At 31.1% G+C, this 25,352-nt stretch overlaps 1 protein-coding gene across 1 annotated transcript in view; it reads left to right on the top strand.

The window, feature by feature from the left end:
- Positions 1 to 24,991, top strand: part of LOC130450806 (dual oxidase 2-like) — a 30,224-nt gene extending 5,233 nt beyond the window's left edge. The window contains exons 3-21 of the mRNA XM_056789443.1: positions 537 to 698; positions 808 to 989; positions 4,208 to 4,451; positions 5,120 to 5,817; positions 6,193 to 6,368; positions 7,241 to 7,545; positions 7,612 to 7,746; positions 8,560 to 8,762; positions 9,928 to 10,433; positions 12,643 to 12,882; positions 14,311 to 14,558; positions 15,089 to 15,319; positions 16,864 to 16,957; positions 18,199 to 18,409; positions 20,417 to 20,537; positions 20,875 to 21,104; positions 21,984 to 22,139; positions 22,334 to 22,618; positions 24,779 to 24,991. Coding sequence (XP_056645421.1) covers positions 537 to 698; positions 808 to 989; positions 4,208 to 4,451; positions 5,120 to 5,817; positions 6,193 to 6,368; positions 7,241 to 7,545; positions 7,612 to 7,746; positions 8,560 to 8,762; positions 9,928 to 10,433; positions 12,643 to 12,882; positions 14,311 to 14,558; positions 15,089 to 15,319; positions 16,864 to 16,957; positions 18,199 to 18,409; positions 20,417 to 20,537; positions 20,875 to 21,104; positions 21,984 to 22,139; positions 22,334 to 22,618; positions 24,779 to 24,901 — 4,550 coding nt within the window. The 3' untranslated portion in view covers positions 24,902 to 24,991. The remainder of the gene's footprint in view (positions 1 to 536; positions 699 to 807; positions 990 to 4,207; positions 4,452 to 5,119; positions 5,818 to 6,192; positions 6,369 to 7,240; positions 7,546 to 7,611; positions 7,747 to 8,559; positions 8,763 to 9,927; positions 10,434 to 12,642; positions 12,883 to 14,310; positions 14,559 to 15,088; positions 15,320 to 16,863; positions 16,958 to 18,198; positions 18,410 to 20,416; positions 20,538 to 20,874; positions 21,105 to 21,983; positions 22,140 to 22,333; positions 22,619 to 24,778) is intronic.
- The last annotated feature ends 361 nt before the right edge of the window (positions 24,992 to 25,352 follow it).

The following is a 25,352-nucleotide window of genomic DNA, read 5'->3' as shown; positions in this document are numbered from 1 at the left end:
TACAATTCATATTGCTAACTCTTAGTAAGATAATTCATTTTTGAATATTCGTTAAGATGATACAACTTGGTATTGTTAATACCTTCGAAAAAAAGATGTCCCTTGTTGAAACGACGTCATCCATTTAGATAATTTCATATGGTACCATCGTTTTCCAATTTTCATTTATGCATGGTTTGGGAACGAGGTTTGAGAGGCTTCATACAATCATGGTATAATTATAACTTCCAGAGAGATATTTACAGATTGTGGTTGAAGACATACGAGTATTTTGATAGGGCTTTTATAGAGTGAGCTCAACACATTTAAAAATTAACAAACTTTTTTGAAACGAATATTTTTCTCTGTTTTTTATTGTGAAAGAAAACTATCATATTCTGATTTAACAAGCAGATATTTTCTATCCAGATATTTATATTATTATAATTTCTCACAATTTATAGTAATCAGTAACTATTTAAACCTTCTCATGAGGATGTAGTTATTACGATAAAATAAAAAATAATCAAAGTTTCACACTTTTTTGTAAAAATTAGACACACCCTTATTGAGACGATGGCCAGCGGCTTACCAGGATGGTACTTATCTTCCGTCTGGTTATGATAGACCAAATCCATTGGACTTGAGTGAGCAGTTACTTAGTGGAGATATTGGACAAATTTCAAAGTATGGGACAAATGCTTTACTTGTATTTTTTGGTAAGGTTTTATCATTTTAAATACAGTAAGCAACAGGGTTATTAATTTATAATAAAATAATTTACCTCGCTGGTTATCAGTGATTATCTGGGTTTGCTCTATGTTGTAGGTCAGCAAGTGGTAGAGGAAATTTTAGATGCGCAAAGACCCGCGTGTCCACCTGAATATTTTAATATACCAATACCTGAGGGGCACAAATTTAGAACACATCCAAATCATTCCATGCTTCCCCTACTGAGAACCCGTTTTGATATGAATAGTGGTTATAACCCTAATAATCCACGTCAACAAGTAAGTGTTCCTATCTGGTTGAAAATTTGTCCTTGTACAGATTCGCACTTCAGCAAAGATGGTGATAATAACAGTTATTTTTTTCAAAATAAATTCTCCTTAATAAGATTTCATAAGTCGTCCAAACCAAAAAAAGTGCATGACAATCAACAAACCTTTTCAGTTATGGATTTCCTGTATAGGGTTATGAATTTTTCAGCATAGAATTTTTTTTTTCACCTAAGAGTCGTCTATAGATGGCGACATAAAATTAATTCTATTTCTCTTCCATTGCTTCGGCTTATTGTACGCTATAGATCAACGTCAAAACCCTATATCAATATATAGATATGGAAATAGCGTTTTATTTTTCAATAATTTGTAACATAAACTACCAATGGCAAAAAAATAACATCAACATTTAATAAAAGAACTGAAAAATTACATTAGCTTTAAACAAACGGAACGGTATTAACAACTAATCAAATTGATAACAACAATACACTTTATTTTAGACTTGGACGAATAAATAAAAAGAATGAAGGACATAGCATGTTTGAATATAATTGAAGCCAACTTAGATTTGACCTCAGTTTTGTCAAATTTCACAGTTAATATTCATTATCTGAATGCATTGTACGTTTCACAAATAATTATTTATACATCTTAATTTTATTAAAAATCATTTGGTGATTAAAATTAAATTATTATTAAATTAAAATTAATATAAAAAAGTTTGGTCAATGGGAAATATTTTCCACAATTGATCTTGACAAAATCACGGAATTAAATTGATTAAAGCTTATCTTAAAAAAGTACTTCAAAGTGAGAATTCATCACGAAACGAATAAGAAACTAGAAAAACTTCCACGAATTCGTCAACACCCAAACAAAACCAGTAACGTTTGCTTTTTAACTTTGTATTTCAATTTTGTTCATAGTTATTCCATATTACAATGGCCTACAAATATTTGTTACTTTTAATTTTAAATTAAACTATTGTCAGACATCCAATATTATCCATTTGTCATGAGAAAATAGATATTGTTAGTTTTATACACTTCTAGTTCAATCCTTTTGTCATTGCGTTAACGTTTGTTTGTAATTACATTCCTAAGTTATTGAGAGGTAATTTCTACATATGCCTTTCGAATTCTTATACAAAGTTCTTTTGTTTATTACCAAACAGACGTTACTATCTGTCTACTAGCGATAATTTTGTAACGATACTAGGTACTTCATTTGGAATGAACGGGACATCACAAATTTTAGATAATTTTTGTTTAAATAATCCCCGTGAGTTTATAAAAATTATTCCAAACCTTGTAATTTTCTCACAATATGTGTCTTCTTAAAACGTTTTTGTTTGCTTTGAGACATCGACAAATAGTTTTTCGATGAAGGTTCAAAGATATTCGGTTATTCATTACACTGGCATTAAGAATATTTCTAGAACAATTTTTAATATGTTGTTCACTTCTGTTTCATCGAATCTTTTCTACACTTTGTGCACCGGTCTACATGTCTTATAATAATAAAATATTCCAGTAGCCTGTCTGATACTTCTATCATTATATCAGGCACTGCCAATAAGTAATTTTTTTTTTTATAAATAAATCGCTATTTTCGTCTAATTATGAAATTCTGCTCAAAAATGAAAATAAACAATTAAATTAATTTTTTATTTGCCATCAAAAATTGGTTAAGATCGGTAAATAATTATAATTTTTAATTTAAATGAGTTACATCAGATATTGAGTTAATAAATTTAAACCAGTAACGCGTAAGTATCGGCAAAGAGTCCGAAATAATGAAGCGGCTTAGAATGTATCAAAAACGGTTGTTCACAACTTATTGACTGAATATTAAAAGTACCTAACAAAGCTTTAAGTTGAGGATTATCCATCCCGCATTGCTTTTGCGGATACATTACTCAACACTTTAATCAGAATCTTATTCATCTAGCTACTGTTCCTCTAAAATTCCTCAAGAATCACACCAAAGACCATTGCATTCTTCTAAAGTCACGATATAGACTTCAGTGAGCACCTCTGGGCCTTATTTTTTCTAAAATGATAACGGTATTGCGTTTAAATGATCAAAATACGAATTTTAATCGAATCAACAAGTTCGGAAACGTGAAAACGAAATAAAGGTACTAAAATTACGTAGTACGGTCCATGAGTAACATAGAAAGATCATAATTTAAAAAAGTAACTTGATTAGTTCTCAATATATTCCCTTATTTCCACATATTTATCGGAACGTTCGATCTAAGCTTCTATGCCACTATAAAAATATGATGCATCTTTACAGTCAAAATGTTCGTACATCGCCCGTTTCATTTCAACGTCGCTACCCCTTAACTCGGCCTCGGATGGAGCCAGATCAGGGCTGTATGGTGGATATTTAATCTTTGTACGTGTACAGTAGCCTTGGCAAGTAAAGCAGTCTGGACTGGACCATTGCTATGAAGCAAGAGTACATTTCAGCAAATTTTTCGTCGCGCGTTTGTCGCTTTCACGGTTGTATTTGATTCTATACTAAAATGGATGAAAGCAAATATATTAAAAACAAATTGAAAATGAGTTAGTTCTTAATTGAATATCACCAATAAAAGTATATATTTTAAAAAAGATTAAATTTCTCTATATGTTTATAACAATTTTTGAAACAAATGCTCTCAAAAAATATGTAACTAGTGTTAATTTATGCCATTGTTAAATGTGAAAACGGTAATGCCATGCTATTGATTCATAAATTCCATTTTTCAGTTGTTATAGAAAATCGTAATAAACAAAATGATAAATAATAGTCAATTTCTATCTCTTATTGATATCTCTTATTAAAAAAATTGTTTTATTCGATACACCTTCAATCTAAGATTATATACTCAATATACCCTCAATATCGTGGTCGCGGCCATGCGAACAGCCATGCGGAGCCCTATTTTTAGCTCTAAATTAAAATTATAAATAATTCAGATAGAGTTCCGGGAGTTGGGACTTTTTAAAGGAAATTTTCTCTTCTTTAAGGAATTTTTATTCTTGAATATTAATATTCTTGAGTTATCAACGAAAAACTGTTATTTTTTGTTTTTGTTATTAACAATTAAAACTTTTATCTACACTAAAATCCTCAAACTTAAACTTGCTCATAACTTTAGGACCTTTGTCTCTTACGTTTCTGAACTTGTTGACTATACTATTCTTTACTCAGTTAAATAATTTCCTTTTTAGTTAAATGAAATTACACCTTATATAGACGGGGGATTGTTCTATGGAATTTCTAAGCAGTGGTCTGATCAACTGAGAACATATTCCAATGGGACGAAGGATCCGAACGGACTGCTTGCATCTTCTCACGACGGTTTATTTCCAGAATATAATACAGACAGACTACCTATGGCTAATCCTCCTCCACCATTTTATCACGGGCACTATGTTAAAAATCACGAAACAGCAAAAGTTAGCAGATTTTTCAGTACGTACAAGTTTTAATAAACTAATTGGATATTATTTCATATAGATCAACAAACAGACTTGTAACTAAAAGAAAATGGTATCGCTATATAAACCATAGACGAATAATAAAAGATTTTTTATTTATTCGTCCAAGATATAACCCGTTACATAGTAGATACTTTCTCACCTCCAATGTCATTTGATTAACGAACTTTTGTCACGTTATCCATTGAAATGAAATTCCTTAAAAAGCAAATCATATTACCGAGGATCTCATAAAATTCCAGACATATTTGACATTCAATAGTATTATATCCGTTTATGAAAATTAATGTAAATCAGTGTAGTATTTTATCAATGGAAATTACTGACAGTCAACAATGCTAACGCATTCATTCCGTTAATACCAATTATAATGTTTTTATTTGAGAGAAAAAATTATAGATTTAATGTACTAGCTTGCATTTCACTTACAGATTACATCTAATTCTATGAAAAAAAATGTTCAATTAATAAAGTATCAATATAATTGATATTATTTGCACAATTTTTTTTCAACTCTTAGTCTCTCAGTCTCTTATTGCAGTACTTATTTTTTCAATTTTTGATTATTCGCCTGATAATTAAACTATTTTCCTTTTCAAATATTTTTATCAATATTGAATAATTTAATTTTTTAATTTCTAGAATTAGGCAATCCTCGTGGCAATGAAAATGCATTTCTTCTTACTTTTGGAGTGATGTGGTTCCGTTGGCACAACTATTTAGCCAAAAGAATACGTTTTCATCATCCAAATTGGTCATCTGACAAAATTTTTAACGAAGCGAGGAAATGGGTTATAGCAACACAACAGCGAATATATGTTTACGAATGGCTGCCTGTTTTTTTAAACAATAATATACTGTCTGAATATAAAGGATATGATATCAGCGTAAACCCACAAATAGATCAGTTTTTCCAGTCAGCTGCCTTCAGATTTGGACATACTTTAGTGGTTCCTGGGGTATATCTAAGAGATTATGTAAGAAATGGATGCAAAACAAAATTTAATAACTGGAAACAAAATGCAATTAGAACTTGTAATATATATTGGAGACCACAAGAACCCATACTTACTAAAGCTGACGATAATGAAACATTGATAGATATAGATAGAATTCTAATGGGTATGTCAGTACAGTTATCGGAACGAGACGATCATACAATTGTTGAAGATTTAAGAGGTAATGTTTTCGGACCTCTAGAATTCCCTAGAAGAGATTTGATGGCTATCAATATTCAAAGAGGACGGGATCATGGACTACCTGATTTTAATTCTGCTAGAAAAGCTTATGGATTGCGTCCTTACAAATCGTTTTCTGATTTCGCATTTATATCTGTAGATGTAAGTAGTATTTGAATTATAACTTCTTCATAAATACATAACTGTATTTTCAAAAAAATATTAAATAGTTTGGTTCTCACTTTCTCTAAATATTCATTATTCATAATTTACTGCAACTTTTGTTTATGTAATTGATTAGTTTCTAGTGTCCTTTAATTGGTTTCACCAATATGGCAACCAGAATTCAGGAACTATAAATAGCACTACTACCTTTTTGACTATATTATATAGATTTTGCTTACTTTTTAGGGTTCGACTAAAGTTGGTGGCATCTGTCAAGTTATTGTTATGATAACTAAATTCCAATACACATTTTCATGAAAAAATGTTCGTTATATTTAATTTTGACGGCCTTTATCTTTTTATATTTTTCAGACTAGGAATAAACTCAAAAAGCTATACAATAATGATATAAATAAAATAGATGTATGGATTGGGGGTATCTTAGAAACAGATATAGGACCAGGTCAACTATTCAAAACTATAATAAAGGATCAATTTGAAAGAATCAGAAATGGTGATAGATTTTGGTTTGAAAATAAAGAGAATGGGTAAAATATTTTTTATTAAAATTATATTATTAAAATTATCGAGGTATTAGTTTGCTTAATACCATATACAAAATACTAACAACATTAATAAATGATAGACTTGAAAACTACAAGTACCGCAAAAGTTGATACGATTGGTAATAATGACTATGCTAAATTGTAGGGCAAGGGTAATAACAAAAAATGGACCAGCCGAGGAATTTGAAATAAATACTGGGGTAAGGCAGGGTGACGGACTCTCAGCAGTATTGTTTTAATACAAGTATATACAATATATAATACAAATCTCAATTAATTATTTCCCAGACGATGAATACATAATTATTCGAAAGCTCGGAAAATATATTGAAGTTAGTCCACTTTGGTGTTTCCTTGCCACGTTTCCAATATAAAACTACTCATAATATAGCTGGCAAAGACGTATATATATACAGTGTGTCCACGAAAGTTGGCGGCATATGGGAATATTGAATTACATCTCCTCTGAAGAGCGTTATGTCAATGGACCTTTTTGTCGATATTAATATCTCCAATGGCTCGCAATTGCAAAGAGAGTTTTGTAACCACTGACTAGGTCTCATCAGAGTGGTATAACTAACTCTCATTCGGTAGAAATCTAGCATAGTGGCCGATAATATAATACCTTTTTTCCTATTAATATTTGTACATGAAAAAGTAAAAATTTCCATGTGTCGTAATATAACGCAGGGAATTAAATTTACAAGTTGTGTGTCTATATTTTTTCCAACTGATTTTTTGTATTTTATGTAGAATATTTTGAGCATTCTTGATATTTTGTGTGATATATTCAAACAAGACTCCCACAAAATTGTCTACTTTTTATGTTATATTTATCCCGAATGAATTTTTAGCTTATTTGCTGAAAATGAAATAGCAAGGATACGTAATGTGTCATTATATGATATAATTATGGCCGTTACAAAAATGGATGAACATGACATCCCGAAGCACCCGTTTAGAGCAGCAACGATGTCAGATGAAAAATTACGTAAAGGATGCCGTTTAAATTCTACGAATGAAAAATATTGGCATTTGTCTCCACTAAATGCTAAAGATTTAAATGAAAATTGCACACAACCCGATTCTTATGATTATTTTTTTAATAGTGAACTCAGTTATATTCTTAGTTTTGTGGGTATTTCAACGTTAATTGTTGGTAAGTTCAGATTACTTTTATTGTATTCTAAATTTAATATCTAGTATATGGAACTCAACATTTCAGGAATTGCTGGCTTTGCATATCTTCTGATTGTACTTGCTGAAAAAGAAAGGATGAGGACTACTGCTAAAGAGAATGAAAACAAAAGGAAAACTATTAAAAGTGACCAGTCCCAAGTAAACTGGCCATTATTTATAGGTACTTTTGTGATTATAATTATTTTAATTAATTAGAAAACTAGATCAAATCGTTAAATTTCTACATCAACCCTATGTCTATTGTTCAAAAAATAAACGTGGAACTTCTGGTCAGCTGAAAAAAAAGTTCATGGTAGCTTAACCTATGAATTATTTAAATAAATATGAAATTAGAATAAGTTACAAAGGGAGACATTATTGAAATATTACGACTGTCTAAAATCTGAAGCAGCAAAAAAACATACATTTATTTAATTATGAAATTTCAAAAATTGAAATAAAAAAGAGAATATCTAGATATGGTTTCATTATTACTAAGCAAGAAAAAATCTACCTGCTCTGTGTAACCGTCTCAAAACTGAGCCGTTTCATTATTTTCAATTTTGCATTCATAAATGTCGCAAAACATTTTTTAGAATTCCCTGTTACCCTTAAAAGGTAACTTTGGCCAGAATTGATTTGTGCCCATATAGGTAGCAAATTATCTCACCTACCCCACATTTTCGTATGTCCATCGATCCGTATATAGAACTAGGAAATTTATGAATCAGAAAAAATACCAATTAATATTTTCATTTTATAAATTTCAATTAAACTGTAAATAATTTGAATTGATAGTTACTACTTTTTCTCATAAAAGTTGTCACTGTCACAGACCGAAATTAATGAAAACGTCAAAAATCCTTTATATAAAATAACATGTTTTTTTATTGAATCAAACCATTTATTTAAAAATATATATAAAAAGGTCTAAAATATATTTTTAAACATAAATTCAAAATTCTGCGGGTGTATCAAGATTTTCAATTTTTAGTTACTGAATGGGTTGGACCTAAGCAACCACAGCGAGAAATAATCTTGTCTTTCAAAGTAAGTTTGAAAAAAATTTGTGTCACTTGCTTCAATGGAACAACGCTACGAGCTATAGATTTCTCAGATGGTGTGACAAATGTTGTAATTTATTATATTACTGACAAATATACTGTAGTTCTGAATACTAAACACAATTATGATTTGGTAAGTACGAAATTATATTACGTATTTAAATATTGTTATTCCTACACTAGAATAACTCAACTTATAAACTTATTTCAATAATTTGTAGAATAATAATTCCTCAATATACACATGAAAAACTTCTACAGCTGACGGTGCTTTCCCCTATTCCACCATATTGCTATTGTCCATTACCTCTCACTCTGATCACCCCATCAGCTACTTTTCCAAAAATTCTATCGAAATTTCCTTTTTTTGTACCTATGAAAATTATTTTAACTTTTCAGACCACTTCCATACCATATTCTAATAAAACTGAAGTATTTTTACGTCCATTCTTTCAATTATTTACCACAAAGATAGTATAATCTAAAGATAGCAAAAATGAATTTTTAAATCGATTTTTTAACAATAAAGTACTCTTTGCTTAAGTTTATAAAATTTACGGTTTAGATCGTTGTACATGCCAATGAAAATGGCCGCCATAAAGAGACATTCTGAAGAAAATTATTATAAATTGTAATTATTTATTGAAAATACTTACAGGGGGTATTAAAACACAATCAAACATTTCTAACTGAACTGCATTTTGTCGAACATCGTGTTACTCATATAAAGAAAAAATTGAAATATGGGAAAATTTATTTATCAGATAAGAACAAAAAAAAAATAATAAATATGGGTCAGCATGAACTGAAATCTAAAATTCTACATATCTCCTAAACAATGTATTTTATCCAATTAAACAAAAAGTAACTTTTTGTTAAACAATCGATTAACAAATTCATTCATTTTTGATATCTTTAGATGGTACAGGTTATTCCTTCGTAAAAGTTACGAATTGTTAACCATTGGGCATGAGCCGCCCTGGCCTTCAAACAGTAGTGTAAAATTATTTATTCCGTCAACACACTACATTGACATACGGAATCATCTATTCAAAATTCATAATGTTCGAATGTATAATTTGGAAAATATACTTAAATATAGGCTCGCAACTTTAAAAGCCTATAATTCAGAAACGAGGGGTCGTATGCGAAAATTTTTTGATGTCACAAACTTATTTTCACTTCATCTACTCACTCTCGAATTTTTTGCCTCAAATCCCGGAAAACTCTGAATAATTATTTTTCTTCTATATAATTCTTCATCAATTAAGCAGTCTAAATAAATAATTACATTGCAGGTCATAACTTTCGAATCAGGTTTTCTTAGGAACAATTTTCTGACAGAGTTTGATAACCATTTCGTACGAACTCAAATTGTGAAAAAAGAGATGGTGGAGTTAAGTTGGAATGCTGCATTAAAAGTTATCATAACTAAAAATAATCGTCAAGTCAGACTGGAAATGTTCTTCCGAGTAGTGTTTGCGCAAGCTTTCCATATAAATCATTCCCATGCTGAAATACTCAAAGTAGATGCTGATGTGGCGAAAGAAGTTGTAGATACTGAACTTACTATTACTGAATTTGCAGATTCTTTAAGTATGGTACCTACTAACGAATTTATTAGAAGAATGTTCACACTCATAGATAAAGATAAAAATGGTTTCATTTCCTTCAGAGAATTTGTTGATTTGTTAATAATTTTTGCAAATGGAACAGAGGAACAAAAAGCTAAATTACTTTTTGACATGTATGACATTAACGGTCTTGGGTATTTAAAGAAAAATGATTTCATTGCGATGATAAAGTGAGTATATATGTGTCTCATATAATCACATACAAAATTTAAAAAAACCAAGAAGATTCTTTAATAAGTAGAAAAACATACATTTTAGTAAAAACGGCAATCAAAGAAATCAGAAGTTTTGTAAAGTATTCAGATCAGATCATGCTAAATAAAGAAAATTGTCAATGATGTGGTTGATTACGAAGAATAAAAATTGAAAAGCGTGAAAGGTAGAATATTATGATTCATATAAGGAAATAATCTGAAAAGCGTGATTATTGGCCCACCTGATTTTTTAAAAATATTCAGCGTAATTAAAATTACAACTGTCATTATAAATAATCACAGCCTTGTGACAGTCAAATAAAAAAATATCTCGTGTAAATTGTCTTTTTTATTCACAAAAAAGGTCCAGTTCAGCCTAGAAAAAAATTATCTCAAACAGGCGATCATCATCTTGTTTGATAGCCACAGCAATTAGAACTCTAAGGTCCAATGTCATGAAATCTATCTGGTTTGGGAATGCCTGAACAAGCTAAATGAGCTAGGCAAGAGGAATAAAGATACCCTCCAATGGATTTCGGGAGACTCTGAAGTGGAGGGAAACGAAACAGATTCGATGTAATAGGGGTGTATGAACTCTTCATTGGAACTGAACTCTTTTATAGTATCATCGACAGAACAATAGAGAAAAAAACTGGAAAAAAGAGTAGATAGGGGTGAAACTAGTTACTGGAACAATCTATTGAATGTATCAACCTAGGTACGAGCAATGTACAGATTCTCTTACGTAGATAACAAAACCTCTAACCACATTCTCTCGAAGTGTGAGAGATTTCGGAATCCCAGAGCATTACACGTGGGAGCGTATGAAATAAAAGACGGAGATCTCTAAGAGGTGAAGCCATTCCACGTTCTGAACTTTCTAAGAGGAGTTGAAAAAATAGATCATATGTTAACACCGAGGATCGCAAGTACCACAGCAAGAAAAGGGGACACAATAACTACATACATTTATGTACTTACGTATAGCTACATAAAGGTAAAATTACAGTTTTTCACTCGTTGAAAAATTGCCCCAAGAAAAGATATATTGAATTATTAATAAATCCTGTTCAAAATTAAACAAGAACAAAGTTCAAATTTGATTTTATTCTTATTTTGATATTCATGATGTAGGTGATCTATTGATCAATATAAATACGCATATTGTCAGTGTCAATATCATATATCAATAAAGACTCAAAGAAAACTCGAAACGTCAAATTTTATCTTCCAAAAATTATTATAAACTAATTTCAAAGTATATATATATATATATATATATATATATACATATATATACATTGTAAAGAAGTATCTTTGCCAGTTATATTATTATTCCCTTATTGGGAACGTGGCAATGAAACACTAAAGTAGATTAACTTCAATATATTTTCCGAGCTTTCGAAAACTTATGGATTCATCGTCTGGGAAATAATTAATTAAGATTTTCGGTGGTTTTGAATTCTTGTAAAAAATTTTAAAATTCATAGGTTTCAAAATTCAATATTCAAATTGACGTTGATAGAATTATTCATTCTTGTTTTGTTCTGTCCTTTGCTTTTATTCTGATTTTTTTCTGTATTTCCCGGTCTTTGAGTGACACGTCATTCTACGTAAGTACACTTCTTCCTTTTTAAATCTCAGTTTTTGTTTCTTCATCATCACTTGTTTTTTATCCTCTTGATTGACTAATCTGTCTAGGCACGTATTGTCTCCTAACTTCACGAGCTTTCTACTGCGATCTCCACGTGTAGTTTCTTCCTAGGAAATTTGCCATTCTAATTGTTAGTTCTTCTGAGTTATCTGTTTATTTTCTTACTTCTTGGACGACAATATTATTCTTTCTTTCCTGATATTCCAAGTGATCCATTTTGAAAGAATTTCATGTATCCTAAAATTTTTAGATTTGTGTGAGGAATAATCTTTAGACACAGACTGACAATTACAATTTATATAATACCTGAAAATCAATATTCTATCTTCCATTGTTATAGAGCTATTATAAAAGCTATTGTCAAAAAAACGTTGATTTGCTCTACTGAATATTTAACATTTTGGACCTAACTCTTGGTATAAAAAATTATTATTTCTCCATACATTGAGTAATTAAAGTTTTATTATAACTTTTACCCAGTTTGATAATTGCATTTTATTGATATTCTAAATCATTTATATATGATTTTAGATCATTCCTGGAAACCTGTGGAGGGTCGATAGAAGATAAAGATTTACAAAAAACTGTTTCATCTATGCTGAAGAACGCTGGAGTAGAGAGTAAAAAAAAATTAAGCTTTGAGGATTTCAAGAGAATTATTGGAGACGACATTAAAAATTTGAATACAGCAAAATTGGGTTTCAAAGGCATTGAAAATTCTAAGCCAACATACTTATCAAGAGCCAAAAACACAATTGAAAGTATTTACGGGTAATCCCACGAGTTTATTATATACAAGGATATATTGAAAAATTTTTAGATAATTCTTGGATATATTTATTACAGCGAATCTGCAACGACTCTAGACCTTTAAAAAAAAATGTTTCTTCTTGCTCTGCAAACCAGACCTCCACACAAAATTTTCGACCTTTTAAGCTTTTTTTCAGTTGAGGAAAGAGATGATAGTCGGACGGAGCCAAATCTGATGGATAAGGGGGGTGTTCTAGTAATTCAAACCCCAAATCACGAATTTTTTGCATGGCAACATGAGATTTGTGTGCAGGGGCGTTGTCCTGCAAAAACAAAACACCCTTGGATAGCTTTCCGCGTCTTTTCTCTTTATTTTTTTCCCGTAGACTGGTCAGTAATGTCGAATAGTAATCTCCAGTTATTGTTCTACCCTTATCCAAAAAATCAATCATGATTACTATATGGCAAACCTAAAAAACTGAAGCAAGAACTTTTCCAGCAGATTGTTGCTTTGTTTCTGGATCGTAGAAATGTACCCAAGTCTCATCCATAGTAACAATTCGGCTTAAGAAGTCTACATCGTTTTAAAATCCAGCACAGATCGAACGCGATGCTTCTACTTTTGCACGCTTTTGGTCAACATTCAAACATGCTGCAACAATTTTTCTCATGTCTGAATTGACGTGAACTATATAGTGAACGCGTTTGTATGAAATATTCAGTGCTTCAGATATCCGTTTTAGCCCAATTCGACGATCTCATAAAATCATGTCATGAACTGCATGGGTATTTTCGGGGACTAACACAGAAACTGGCCTTCCTGATAAGTCATCATCTTCAATGGAAAATTTAGCTCTTTTGAAGCTTGCAGTCCAATTTTTCACGGACGCATACCAAGGACATTGATCACCAAGGGTATTAAGCATATCTTCGTAAATCTGCTTACCCCTTTTAAATACTTGATGATGGCTCGATACTCCAATTTTTCGATTTTCACAATTTCAGTGGACATCTTTTTTCTTTTAATTTATCGCGTAACTCTGATTTACTTTATTGACGTCCAACTTTACACTGACACTTCTAATAAGTTATTGTTCGTTGCTATGGTAACGCAATATTTTGTTTATGCATGGAACTAGTCTAGGCTAACTAGATATCAATACATCCTCGTAATTCGACAAATAACTAACCATTTACAGTTGTCACTATAATTTTCTCCCTTGCAATAATTAAATAGTTATTTAACTTTTCTAAATAATATTGATTTTATTAGAAAATTAACATGTTAGGACACAAAAAAGTCACAATTTCGTGAATCATAAGAAGTCTGCTCGTTTTCTCATAATAATTTCTTCACGAAACAATAAAGGTTCCGTGTCAATGTCTTCCACGTTTACGCCGGTCGTTTTATTTTATTGAAGGAATGTTATATATTATGGATCATTTCAGGAGTCCGCAAGAAATTGAAACAAGATTCAAAGGCCAACATATGAGAAATGAGCCAGAAACAAGAAATGATGCTAAAATAATAGACGAAAATCAGGCAGAAATAATTAGAGCACATCCAAAGGCAACACCTGTAATAAGTAATAAGTTATCAATTGCATTGAAATTTATGGAATTAAAATCTAAAGAAATTTTTTGGATGACACTGTACACGTTAGTTCTATTAGCTATATTCGCAGAAAGAGCTTATTGTAAGTAAAACACTTAAATTTAGTTTTTTACTTGATGGGGGTGTAACTAATGAATCAAATTTGAGTTTAGAGAATTATCAGCAGAACGTACTGCAAGTGCTAGGGAGACCTAAGCGATAACTTTATAGATAGTAAAACCACGAAAAAGTTACCTATATACTTACGAGTATATTTCTACCTTCAAGATAAGAATAAGTAATTTATATTCAACCTTTCTTTTATATATTAAAATTATACCCTACTACCCGTAAATTCGAAAAACATATTGGGTACAAATGCAGATTAAGTGTTCTTGATTTTATTTTATTGGTAACAAATGCGTCCAAGGTAGAATCAATTCACGTGTTTCAGCATTACTGATTGACAAGTAATTTTATTCCAGACGCGCTGTATAATATTGCTTTTTTCTGTTTGAAAAATTTTTTGATGTTTTTTATGAAATCTTATTTTTAAAAGAAAATTCTGTACGCTTACACTAAATAGAGCAATGTAATTGTTGAAAGTACTAATAAATTCAGTTATTTTCACAGACTATTCAGTAGAACGAGAACATAGTGGTTTGAGGCAAATAGCAGGTTATGGTGTAACAATTACAAGAGGAGCAGCATCTGCCATGATGTTTGCGTATTCATCTTTATTGGTAACCATGTGCAGGAACACTATCACCTATTTGAGAGACACTGTTGCTAGCAAATATTTTCCTTTCGATGCTTCACTAGATTTTCATAAATATATTGCATATTGGGCATTTATATTTACAGGTAATGCTAACAGTCTATAAAATTGATACAGGCTAGATACATGATATAATCTTGAGGTTATTTGATTTTTACTGACCACAAACTTAATACTTCTATATTACTAGTAGGGGGAAAGACTCTATCGGTGTAAATATACAAGAAGTTAAGTTAAAAATTCAATATTTCTGACAAAATAGAAAGTTCTAAAATATGCGAAGCCACATCAGTTTTTTTTTAATTAAATTACATCAAACTTCTAGTGGAGCAAGGCACGACTGTTTTAGGTGTCAAAAAACGTTGTGATATTATTACAATTAATTGAAATGCCCAGGTTTAGCATTCTTGTGCATATGTACTGGAATTAGTTGGTAAGTTTGGTGATTGATTCACAACAACTCGAAATTTTATCTACCTTTACTTCAGCAATCTGACTGAGTTTAATGTAGCAACGATCCAGAATAGAATAAAGGTCGCTGACCTGACTGTGTTTTACCGATACTACTACGACAGGTGCTCTTAGGAGCTATTCAGCATAATCCTACTTAGAGCAGTATTTGTAAGACCTACTTGACAGACAGACGGATCTCATGAACATCGAGTTCACTTGCAGACGCCAAGAAGGTCGAGACTCCTTTCTATGTGAGAAGTGCAAGCCTGTGGAAACAGCTATCAAGGCACGTCTTTCCCGAACACTACAATCTACAGAAGTTCAAAATAAATCCCCACATGGCAGACAACACCAACGAGCCATTCGAATGTAATGGGGTTTACCTTCTTGTGCTTACTGTTTACTTGAAAAAAATCTCGTTTTGCAAGATCAACTATTAGACAAATAGTTGATCTTCTATACCCTGTGGTACATATTTGAACATGAAAAAGTTGTTCACAAGATGCTTTTAACGTATAAATAAAGCAAAGAAAATGTTCTTGCAAAATTAGAACAAAGAATGAGTCATAGATCCATCACTATCGTATAAAGACCAAATCAAAGTAGTAAGAATACTTGCATGGTAAACGATTTTCTTCGGATAATGAAGTCATACTTCATTGTCCTTAATTGAGGTTATATTGAAAAGTAAGAATGATTTCTTTACCAAATGCTACCCATTCGAAAATTTCTTGAATTTCTTAGAGTAATAGAAGCTCCATGTATTCAATATTTCTTTATTTTTTATTAGAAGTTTACTTTTTATATTTGTAATTCCGTTTATCTCCTTTTTTCCTCCCAATGCTTTTATGCTATGCCAGAATTTTCTGTTGTTATTATCTTATTTTTAGTACAGCTCTTCTCCGAATTTTTCCCAACATTTCTGTTTCGCTTCTCTTAATTTTTTCTTCACCTCCTTACTTTGTTTTATGTACTCTTCTCTGTCTTGATCTACCACCATTTAGTCCTCTTGTGTTGTTTTCCTACTACTTATGTTGTCTCATATAATATATATTTGCATTTTTCCACCTGTCTTCTAAATTCCAGTTTCTGGTTTCTTCTTTTAAATCTCTAAATTTTTTATTTTTTACTCTCTGATATTCTATATATGATAATATATAAAATTTATTTGTTTCAGTTCTGCATATCGTCGGCCATGCTTTCAATTTTTATCACATTTCAACACAACCAGCAGATGATCTTACATGCTTATTTAGAAACTATTTCCATTCGTGAGTATACTAACTATAAAAATCTAGATTTTCTGAATGTATATGAGTACATGTTGCTTAGATAAAAATGGCAGTGAATAAAACTGCTACAGTATACTAAGGCACAAAATGCTCCGTCTGTTTTAAGCCTAATGGAGAAGCAAATCACAATCACAATAGAAACCTGTTTCACTTAATAACCTAACCTAACCTAACCTAACCTTTCACTAATTTTTGTCGATAAAACGGCATCGAAAAGCGTTAGAATGATTATATTACTTTTGAACGAGATTACATTGATGAATAAAATCGATTTTGGGCAAAAAAGTTAGTTAGTCACACGACTTATTAAGTGGTAAATTACACGAAGAAAAAATAATTAATTTAACCGGTAACAGAATGACAAAAACAAATTGTTTTAAAAACCGTATAATTATGTTTATTATAATCATTCGTTTGTATGAATTCCTATATTTGTATCCCCTCGTATGAGAAATAAGTTAAATTAAAGTATATTTATCTTCAATGATAATTCAAATCAGAATATTTAAAAGAAATCATTAAATCATTCACGTTTTCTTCTCACATAGTGGGTGAATGTATTCACAAGCCCAAAAATTATTTTCTGTATCGTGGGCGCTACTATCAAATTCATACACCGTTCCATTAAACTTTCCATTGTCATCTCACTATATTCAGAATGCAGTCTTAAGCACTGTGTAATGCTATTATACATTTCTCTTAATATTATTTCACGTAAATAATGAGAAAATGTCATCCGTGGTCACATTTTCACACGATATATTTGCTATGGTCATTATTTTATGCGGATGCAAAAATTTTATACGACGATTACGTTAGCTCATCTCATCTCATCTCACTCGATTTCAAAATACGAGGTGAGGTGTAACCAACAATTAATAATTGTAATTTTTCTAAACTCAGTATTAGAATAGAAGCTCAGTACATTTGACTAATTTAGTGTCATGTTTCTCGCAAGCGTAAAGCTTGGTAATGCGTGCATCGAGCGCACGTGAGTCGAACTCACGGTGGTTCCAGCGCACAGATTATATAGGAGGGTGCATCGAGCGCACATTTGCAGGTATAAAGACGGTATCTTCAATCCCTGTATTTAGCTTCAAATTCTAACCTAACCAAAATTATTTTTGGTCAGAGTATTGAGGTATAAAACTAACATAATAACACAATTTTATTTTTTTTTAATTAAATTCATTAGACTTTCTATGTTAACCAATTTTCAGAACACATGAGCTTCCTAAATTTCATTATTGGTGTTGGTACACTATGACGGGCTTTACTGGAGTGGTAGTAACAATCATTTGGGCTATTATGTACTGTTTTGCATTACCCATTATTAGAAGAAAGATATATAATTGGTTTTGGTACACTCACAGTTTGTATCCTCTATTTTTCATATTTCTAATCCTACACGGTTCCGGTAGATTGATTCAGGTAATTTACAGTTATTAATATTAATATGAAAGTCAAATTTATACATTTTATATATATATATATATATATATATATATATATATATATATATATATATATATATTGCACAGAAATATTATTTCGTATTCACACGATTCCCTTTTAATGTACCTCATTAAAAACTAAGGCGACTTATGCGATGATTATGACATATAACTTCAATCACTGTCAATATAATAATCAATGTTGGTAGAATTCAGGTTAATTATCATTTTATATGGAAAATGATGGTGACTTGAGCATAGAATAAACAACTACTGTTAGAAAACGTGGTATAACAAGCAATCGGGATCGGAAAAGCGCTATGTACTTTCTTGACAGATTAAGAACGCTTTATTGTGATCGTTTAATCCGACTATTGTTTGTTTTTGTTTTTTTTTGTGATTAGCAGCGATATAAATAAATGATAGTATACAAGGCATAGCTATTAAATAACGTGACGGCAGCATGCGAATCTTCCATTCTCCGAAACAGTGCAGGAAGTCTTTTTCTGTCAGGACTTGCACCGCTTCTTCTTTCAAAACTTCAACAGACTCAAATCTTGTTCCTTTTAATGCAGAGAGATGCAAAGAGGTAGATATAGCACGGTGTAAAATTCGGCGATAAGGTGGGTGTTCTAACTCTGGGAAGTTGTACTCGCGAGCTTCTTGTTATTCAAATGTGAGGATTTAGGCACCAATTTTGCACACACTTTTCGCATACGTTAAAATTTACCGTTCTCATTCTTTGTCAATTCCTATATATTCAACAATCGCACGAATACTCAGCCGACGCGACGGTTAGATCGAATAAGATTACCGAGTTTTTCAATATTTTCATCCGCTGTGGACGTAGAAGGACGACCCGAACGTGAATAATCTTCAACATCTTCTAGGACATCTTGATAACGCTTAAACCAATTAAAAAATACGTGAATGCGACAAATACTCATCGCCATATACTTCTTTCAATAAATTATAAGTTTTAGTTGCAAGTTTCATGTGAAAATTCAAAGTACTCCGTTGCTCTACTTTTACTTCCATGATTTTTATGGCAAAACAAAAAAAACCCTCAATACAAACGAAGGCCAGAACTATACTAGTTTGTCTACAGTTACTGTAGATATCGTATTCGAAAGAATAGGCTGATGGTGGCAAGCCTTTGGCACATGTGTACTTTTTTTGCAGCTAATCTCGTTACTTAATAGCCACACCTCATACATATCATATTTTAATATTCAACTTTTGATGTTAATTATTTTCAACCAAATGTAATATGTAAAATTGAAAAATCTAGAAATAGTTCTGTTCACTCCTTATTTTCCTCAGCTTTTTAAATTTTTCAAAGTATTTTGTATACTTTAGACCAAAAAAAGTCAAAAAAGTCCTGAAGTTTCAATATAAATTACTGTAAAGTGTCCCATATAGAATTTTATGGACTAATACACCAGGTAGGACTGAAAAAAATTAATGTGTTTTTATTGTGAATTTTGGAAAAACCGTAAAAAGTAAGAAAGAATGAAAAAAACTTCAAATCAAATTAGTATTTTTTTAAATTTCACAAAATGGCACTCAGAAGTTTCTCGCTATTTCTGGTAATAAGTTGAGCTGGAGCTTAAGGGATGATAATTATACCTTTAAAAAATCATACCTTTTCCAAAAAATGGATTTTAATTCCATAGAATTTTGTTTACTTGTTGATAACAAATTGAAACTCCATTTTTAAGCACTTAAGCTCAATGGAAAAAATTACCAGTTTCTAAATTATTAAATAAAATGCTTATGAGCATTTAAAAAAATTACTCCAATGAGTAAAATTCTCGAAAATGAAATTATAATTTTAAGAAATTCTCTGAAATTAGAATTAAAAATTTTTTAGACATTTTCTATTTTTTATACTATTTTAATAAAAGCAAAAATTACTCCGTCAAATATTTTTCTATCAAAAATGTGTTAAAACTGAATATAATTCATGAAACTTTTCTTTTAGGCTCCGTTTTTCTCTTATTTCTTACTTGGACCTGTCATACTCTTCACGATTGATACTGTTATTAGCATGAGCAGAAAAAAGATAGAAATACCAGTCATACGAGCTTGTATTCTTCCCTCAAGTAAGTTACATTTATTATAGAGAAGAATAAAGTTTCTAACAATCAAAAATGATTATTTAAATATTGTTTTCGTTATATTAATTTTTCGCAATTTTCTCTAATTCTAACAAAGATTCAAAAAAAAACTTTCAAATCGTGCTCTAATATGGAACAATTTCTATAAAGTGTACTATAATTTTTATATCTCAATCAGTATTAAGCAATTTTTCATTCCTCAAGTGAAATATAATTTCCATACTAATTTTTCCTCGCAGCTTTTTCCATTCATCATCGATTCCCTCTATTTTCTTTATGGAGTTATGGAAATAAATGAAACATATTAATTTGATATTTTTAGATGTTACAATGCTCGAGTTTCACAAACCAGAAAATTTTGAATACAAAGCAGGACAATGGGTTAGGTTGGCATGTATTGGTCTCAATAAGAATGAGTATCATCCATTCACGTTGTCTTCTGCTCCAGACGAGGATTATTTAACAGTTCATATTCGAGCAGTGGGACCTTGGACTAAACTTATAAGAACCATATATGATAATTCTTTAACTACCAATAATAAACTACCCAAAGTAAGTAACTTTTTAATACCATATAGTAAAATTATAAACATTATTCAGAGAAAGTTCAGAATGAATTCCATAACCAGTAACATATAACGCAAAACGTAATTTTTGTCTTTAAATTCTTTGCTTCGACCCTGTTCAACTTTTTTATCAAATACATATGAAACATCTCATGAAAATTGAAACTTGCCATAACTTCTTTCTTATGGTTATTGATAAATGAGGATAATAGTTTTTAATAACTAAAAGCTCACCAATACTTTTTTAATACTATATAGAGATGAATTAACAGATGTTGAAAATGTCTTTTACTCAATACATGGCAGGTACCAGGCAATTGTAAAATCTAATTCTAAATAGGTAAACGTAAAAGCTTATCCAATTATGGGAGAGAATGATGAAGCGATGTGACGATCCTCTTTCCAATTGGAGCTGTATTTTATTCAAATGAAGTAGTTAAGTGAATGTATGGAAATATGTCATCAACAGAATATTAGTCCAATACATAAAACAGTGGGGCGAATTTAATGGTCACCAAGATCCTTAGACACCATCAGATTACTTTTTTTCAAGATATCTGAAAGACAAGGTTTATTAAATATGTAAGCTTATATTGGAAACCTAAAAACAAAAATAGAGTGGATTCAAATAGCCTACCAACTCAGGCTATTCTGAATTTTATAGACGGGTTCTACCATTGCCTGGAAGCCTGACAAGGAGAGGGTGAAGCATATTGTTAACATCTATCTTAAAAACGGTTTGATGTATAAAAAACATTCCACACAAAAATGGTAGATATAGGCTTTCCAAAAAAGTCATTCTTGCGACCGCACTTTAAGTATCTCAAGATAAATATAGATTTTATCAATGACTTTTCAATTTTAGCTATATTTGGATGGACCATATGGAGAAGGACATCAGAATTGGAATACGTACGATGTAGCAATTTTAATTGGTGGTGGTATTGGTGTGACACCATTTGCAAGTATTCTGAAAGATATTGCTTATAGATCCAATAAAACAAGAACGCATTGTCAGAAGGTAATTCAATCCAGTTTTATACAAATGAAAATTTTATCTTGAACGACAATAATAAGTAGGTACTTATGAATCCAGTTTCTGTAGCGCTCTAGCAGCTGTAAGAAAATGAATGAATCTATTTTTCCTTAATGTTGACACTGTAGTTATAACTAAAATGTTAAATATGTGCCACGTGAAAACATCCACATTTTTAGGTATACTTTATTTGGGTTTCAAGAACTCAGAAACAATTTGAATGGTTAGTAGATATAATAAGAGAAGTTGAAGAGAAAGATGTGAAACAACTGTTGAGTATTCACATTTTCATTACGCAGTTCTATGAGAAATTTGATTTACGAACAATCCTTTTATATATCTGTGAACGCCATTATCAAAGAGTATGTAATAAATCGTTATTTACCAATTTGAGAGCTGTCACCCATTTTGGAAGACCTTCTTTTATCCAATTCTTTAAAACTGTGCAGTATATACACACGGCGGTAAGTTAACCCTATTTAAATACCTTATTTATTCTTCTAAGAAAATCTATATTAAAACGTGTGAAATAAAATAAAATATGTTTTCAATGCTAGCTAATTTCACAGATATCCTATATCTTATCTTTATTGGCCAAAATAGATATCAATGGAATTTTTAAATAGGGGAGGTTTGAATAATACCGTGCGGTAGATAATACCGCGCCCCTGTGTAACTACATAACTATCTATAAAAGCTATGACTGTGTATGCATCACATGATGGCCCTTGCGACCAAGTAAGTATAAAAATATTAAACACATTTTTCGACAGAGAAGAATCCAACCAAGTCTCAAGATTGGAGGGCCTATTGGAGCAGAATATGAGAGCTCAAAGTCTGGGTGGATCACCGAAGAACTTTTTGAGAAATGGCTTCGTAACTTTTCCAAATATATTACTGCAACAGCTGAAAACCCCACTCTACTAATTCTTGATAATCATGCTAGTCACTTGTCACTGAAGGCTTATCAATTTTGCCGGGAAAACGGGATCCATATGCTATCTTTGCCCCCGCACACTTCCCATAGGATGCAGCCGCTGGGTGTCTACGGTCCATTGAATATAGCTTATCATAAAGTGTGTGACTTATATATGAAAAGCCATCCATATGAAAAAATTACTTATGATGTTTTGACTTCAATATTTAACAAAGCTTATTTGAGAGTAGCTTCGATGGGCAAGGCAGTAGAAGGTTTTGAAGTGACTGGCATTCATCCCATAAAACTTAACGTGTTTGATGATGATGATTTTATATCAGACCCAATTGTTAGCAACGGAAGCACTCTCTACACATGTTGCAAATGAAACCGAACCTGTTGCCAGTAATTCGCGTAGTAACATTTTAGATTCAGAAAATTAAAAGACGTTCAAAGATACAACACTCTCAAATTTTGACCACCACGCCACTGAAAGGACAGCCAGAAGATAAGGAGAGAAAGAGAAGATTAAAAGAAGAATAAAAAGGTAGAGGAAAATATGTTGAAGAAAAAGCTTTAGCAAAAGGAAAATTTGTGAAAAGAAGAGTGTTAATTTCTATCAGTGAAGAAAGCAGCGAGAATATTCCCCTTGCACAATTATGTAATGACGACGATGAAGATGAGATAAGCTCAGACAAAGAAAATGAGAATATTAATGACATATGTAAATTATGTGTTTAATTCGGACGTAATAATGAAGTCTGGTTTCGTTGCTGCTCTTGTTCAACCTGAATCCACAAAGAATGCAGTGGAAAAGAAACGACACAAAATTATATTTGACACTTCTCTCAAGATTCTAAGATAAGCACTATACCTAGTTCTGTACAATGGCTGTAAATTATGCCTGAATAAATGTTGATTGACCTATCTATCGCCTATTATTTTGAATGCACGGTATTATCAAGCCGGGGCACGCTATTCTCAAACCAGTTTGATCATGCCGCGCTCTCAAAAATTTAATTTTTTTCCTTTATTCCTATATAGGTGTTGAACAAAATAAATATTGTATTTAAAATTGATTGCTAGGTAACCTTTTATAATAAAATTTTAGCTTGAGTTGATCTGATATGCACTAGTCGAAAATTATAGCCATATGCTCTTAAGGGCGCGATATTATCCAACCCTCCCCTACCAAAAATATGAATTTGTTATTTTTGTAACTATTTAGAAATATTGTAGAAGAGCTTATCGTTTTTAAAAAAAAAAATAATTTCCTTAATTACGTGTTCCTGGTTAATGATATGGACTAGCGTAAAATAACATTTATATGCCGGGCTATTAATAAAATTTAACTTTCCCAGTATTTTATGAGAGATCAAATCAATTTGGTGAGAATATATATCCTTTTTCTGAACCATCTAAATATAGGTGATGTTAACTGAAACATTCTGACAAGGACCAGGGCTCAAGTTTTGTAGTTATCTATGTAATATACGTTTTATTAATCTATTATATATTTTAGTTCATATGAATTCACAACTGTCTACTCTATGGTCTTTTTACCTTCCGATAGGTTAGCAAAATCATTATAGCTAATACCAAATAATCTTTACAGCAAGCGGTTACGTTGAACGATTTCTATAAACAAATTAGTTGCTGAGCTTTTAAAATAAACTTAAATAATAACCAATATTTTTTTTCTTCATAGGCTCAACGCATTGGTGTATTTAGCTGTGGACCACCATCTATGACATCAGCTGTAGATTCCGCTTGTGGCAGAATAAATCTACAGAGTGAACAAAAGTTCGAACACTTCTACAATAATTTTTAATACTAATGAATATTATTGAAAATTATTGATAGCATTTATCAAATAAAAATATCAAATGTAAGCAAAAATTAAAATATATGTTCTATGCAATTTTCTTCTTCTTCTTCCAAAATCCCTTTCTCTCCACTCTAATTACTTAATTAGAGTCATAAGCTATACCTTTTGGACAGCGTTTCTCAGTATATTCTCCGTTATATTAATTGGAGAAGTTGAGGGTTGATTCATATACGGTGGCATTATCTGTTTCCATTTCAATATAGAGTTCGACCACAAACTACTTTAAACATTAAAAAAACTTGTAGGTATTTAAAGATGACCGTAGCCTATACAGCCCATATAAATGTATACGGTGTGGGCAAAAAGCCGAGAGAAATGATATTTCTCACAGGATGAGCAATATATGGTTGTGAAATCGTTATGCTATGAGAAAGACGTCACTTTTCATAACAGT

The sequence above is a fragment of the Diorhabda sublineata genome, chromosome X (assembly GCF_026230105.1).
Source record: "Diorhabda sublineata isolate icDioSubl1.1 chromosome X, icDioSubl1.1, whole genome shotgun sequence".
In the NCBI taxonomy this organism is placed as follows: domain Eukaryota; kingdom Metazoa; phylum Arthropoda; class Insecta; order Coleoptera; family Chrysomelidae; genus Diorhabda; species Diorhabda sublineata.
The sequence above is the reverse complement of the archived record's forward strand: the minus strand, read 5'-3'. Positions and strand labels throughout refer to the sequence as shown.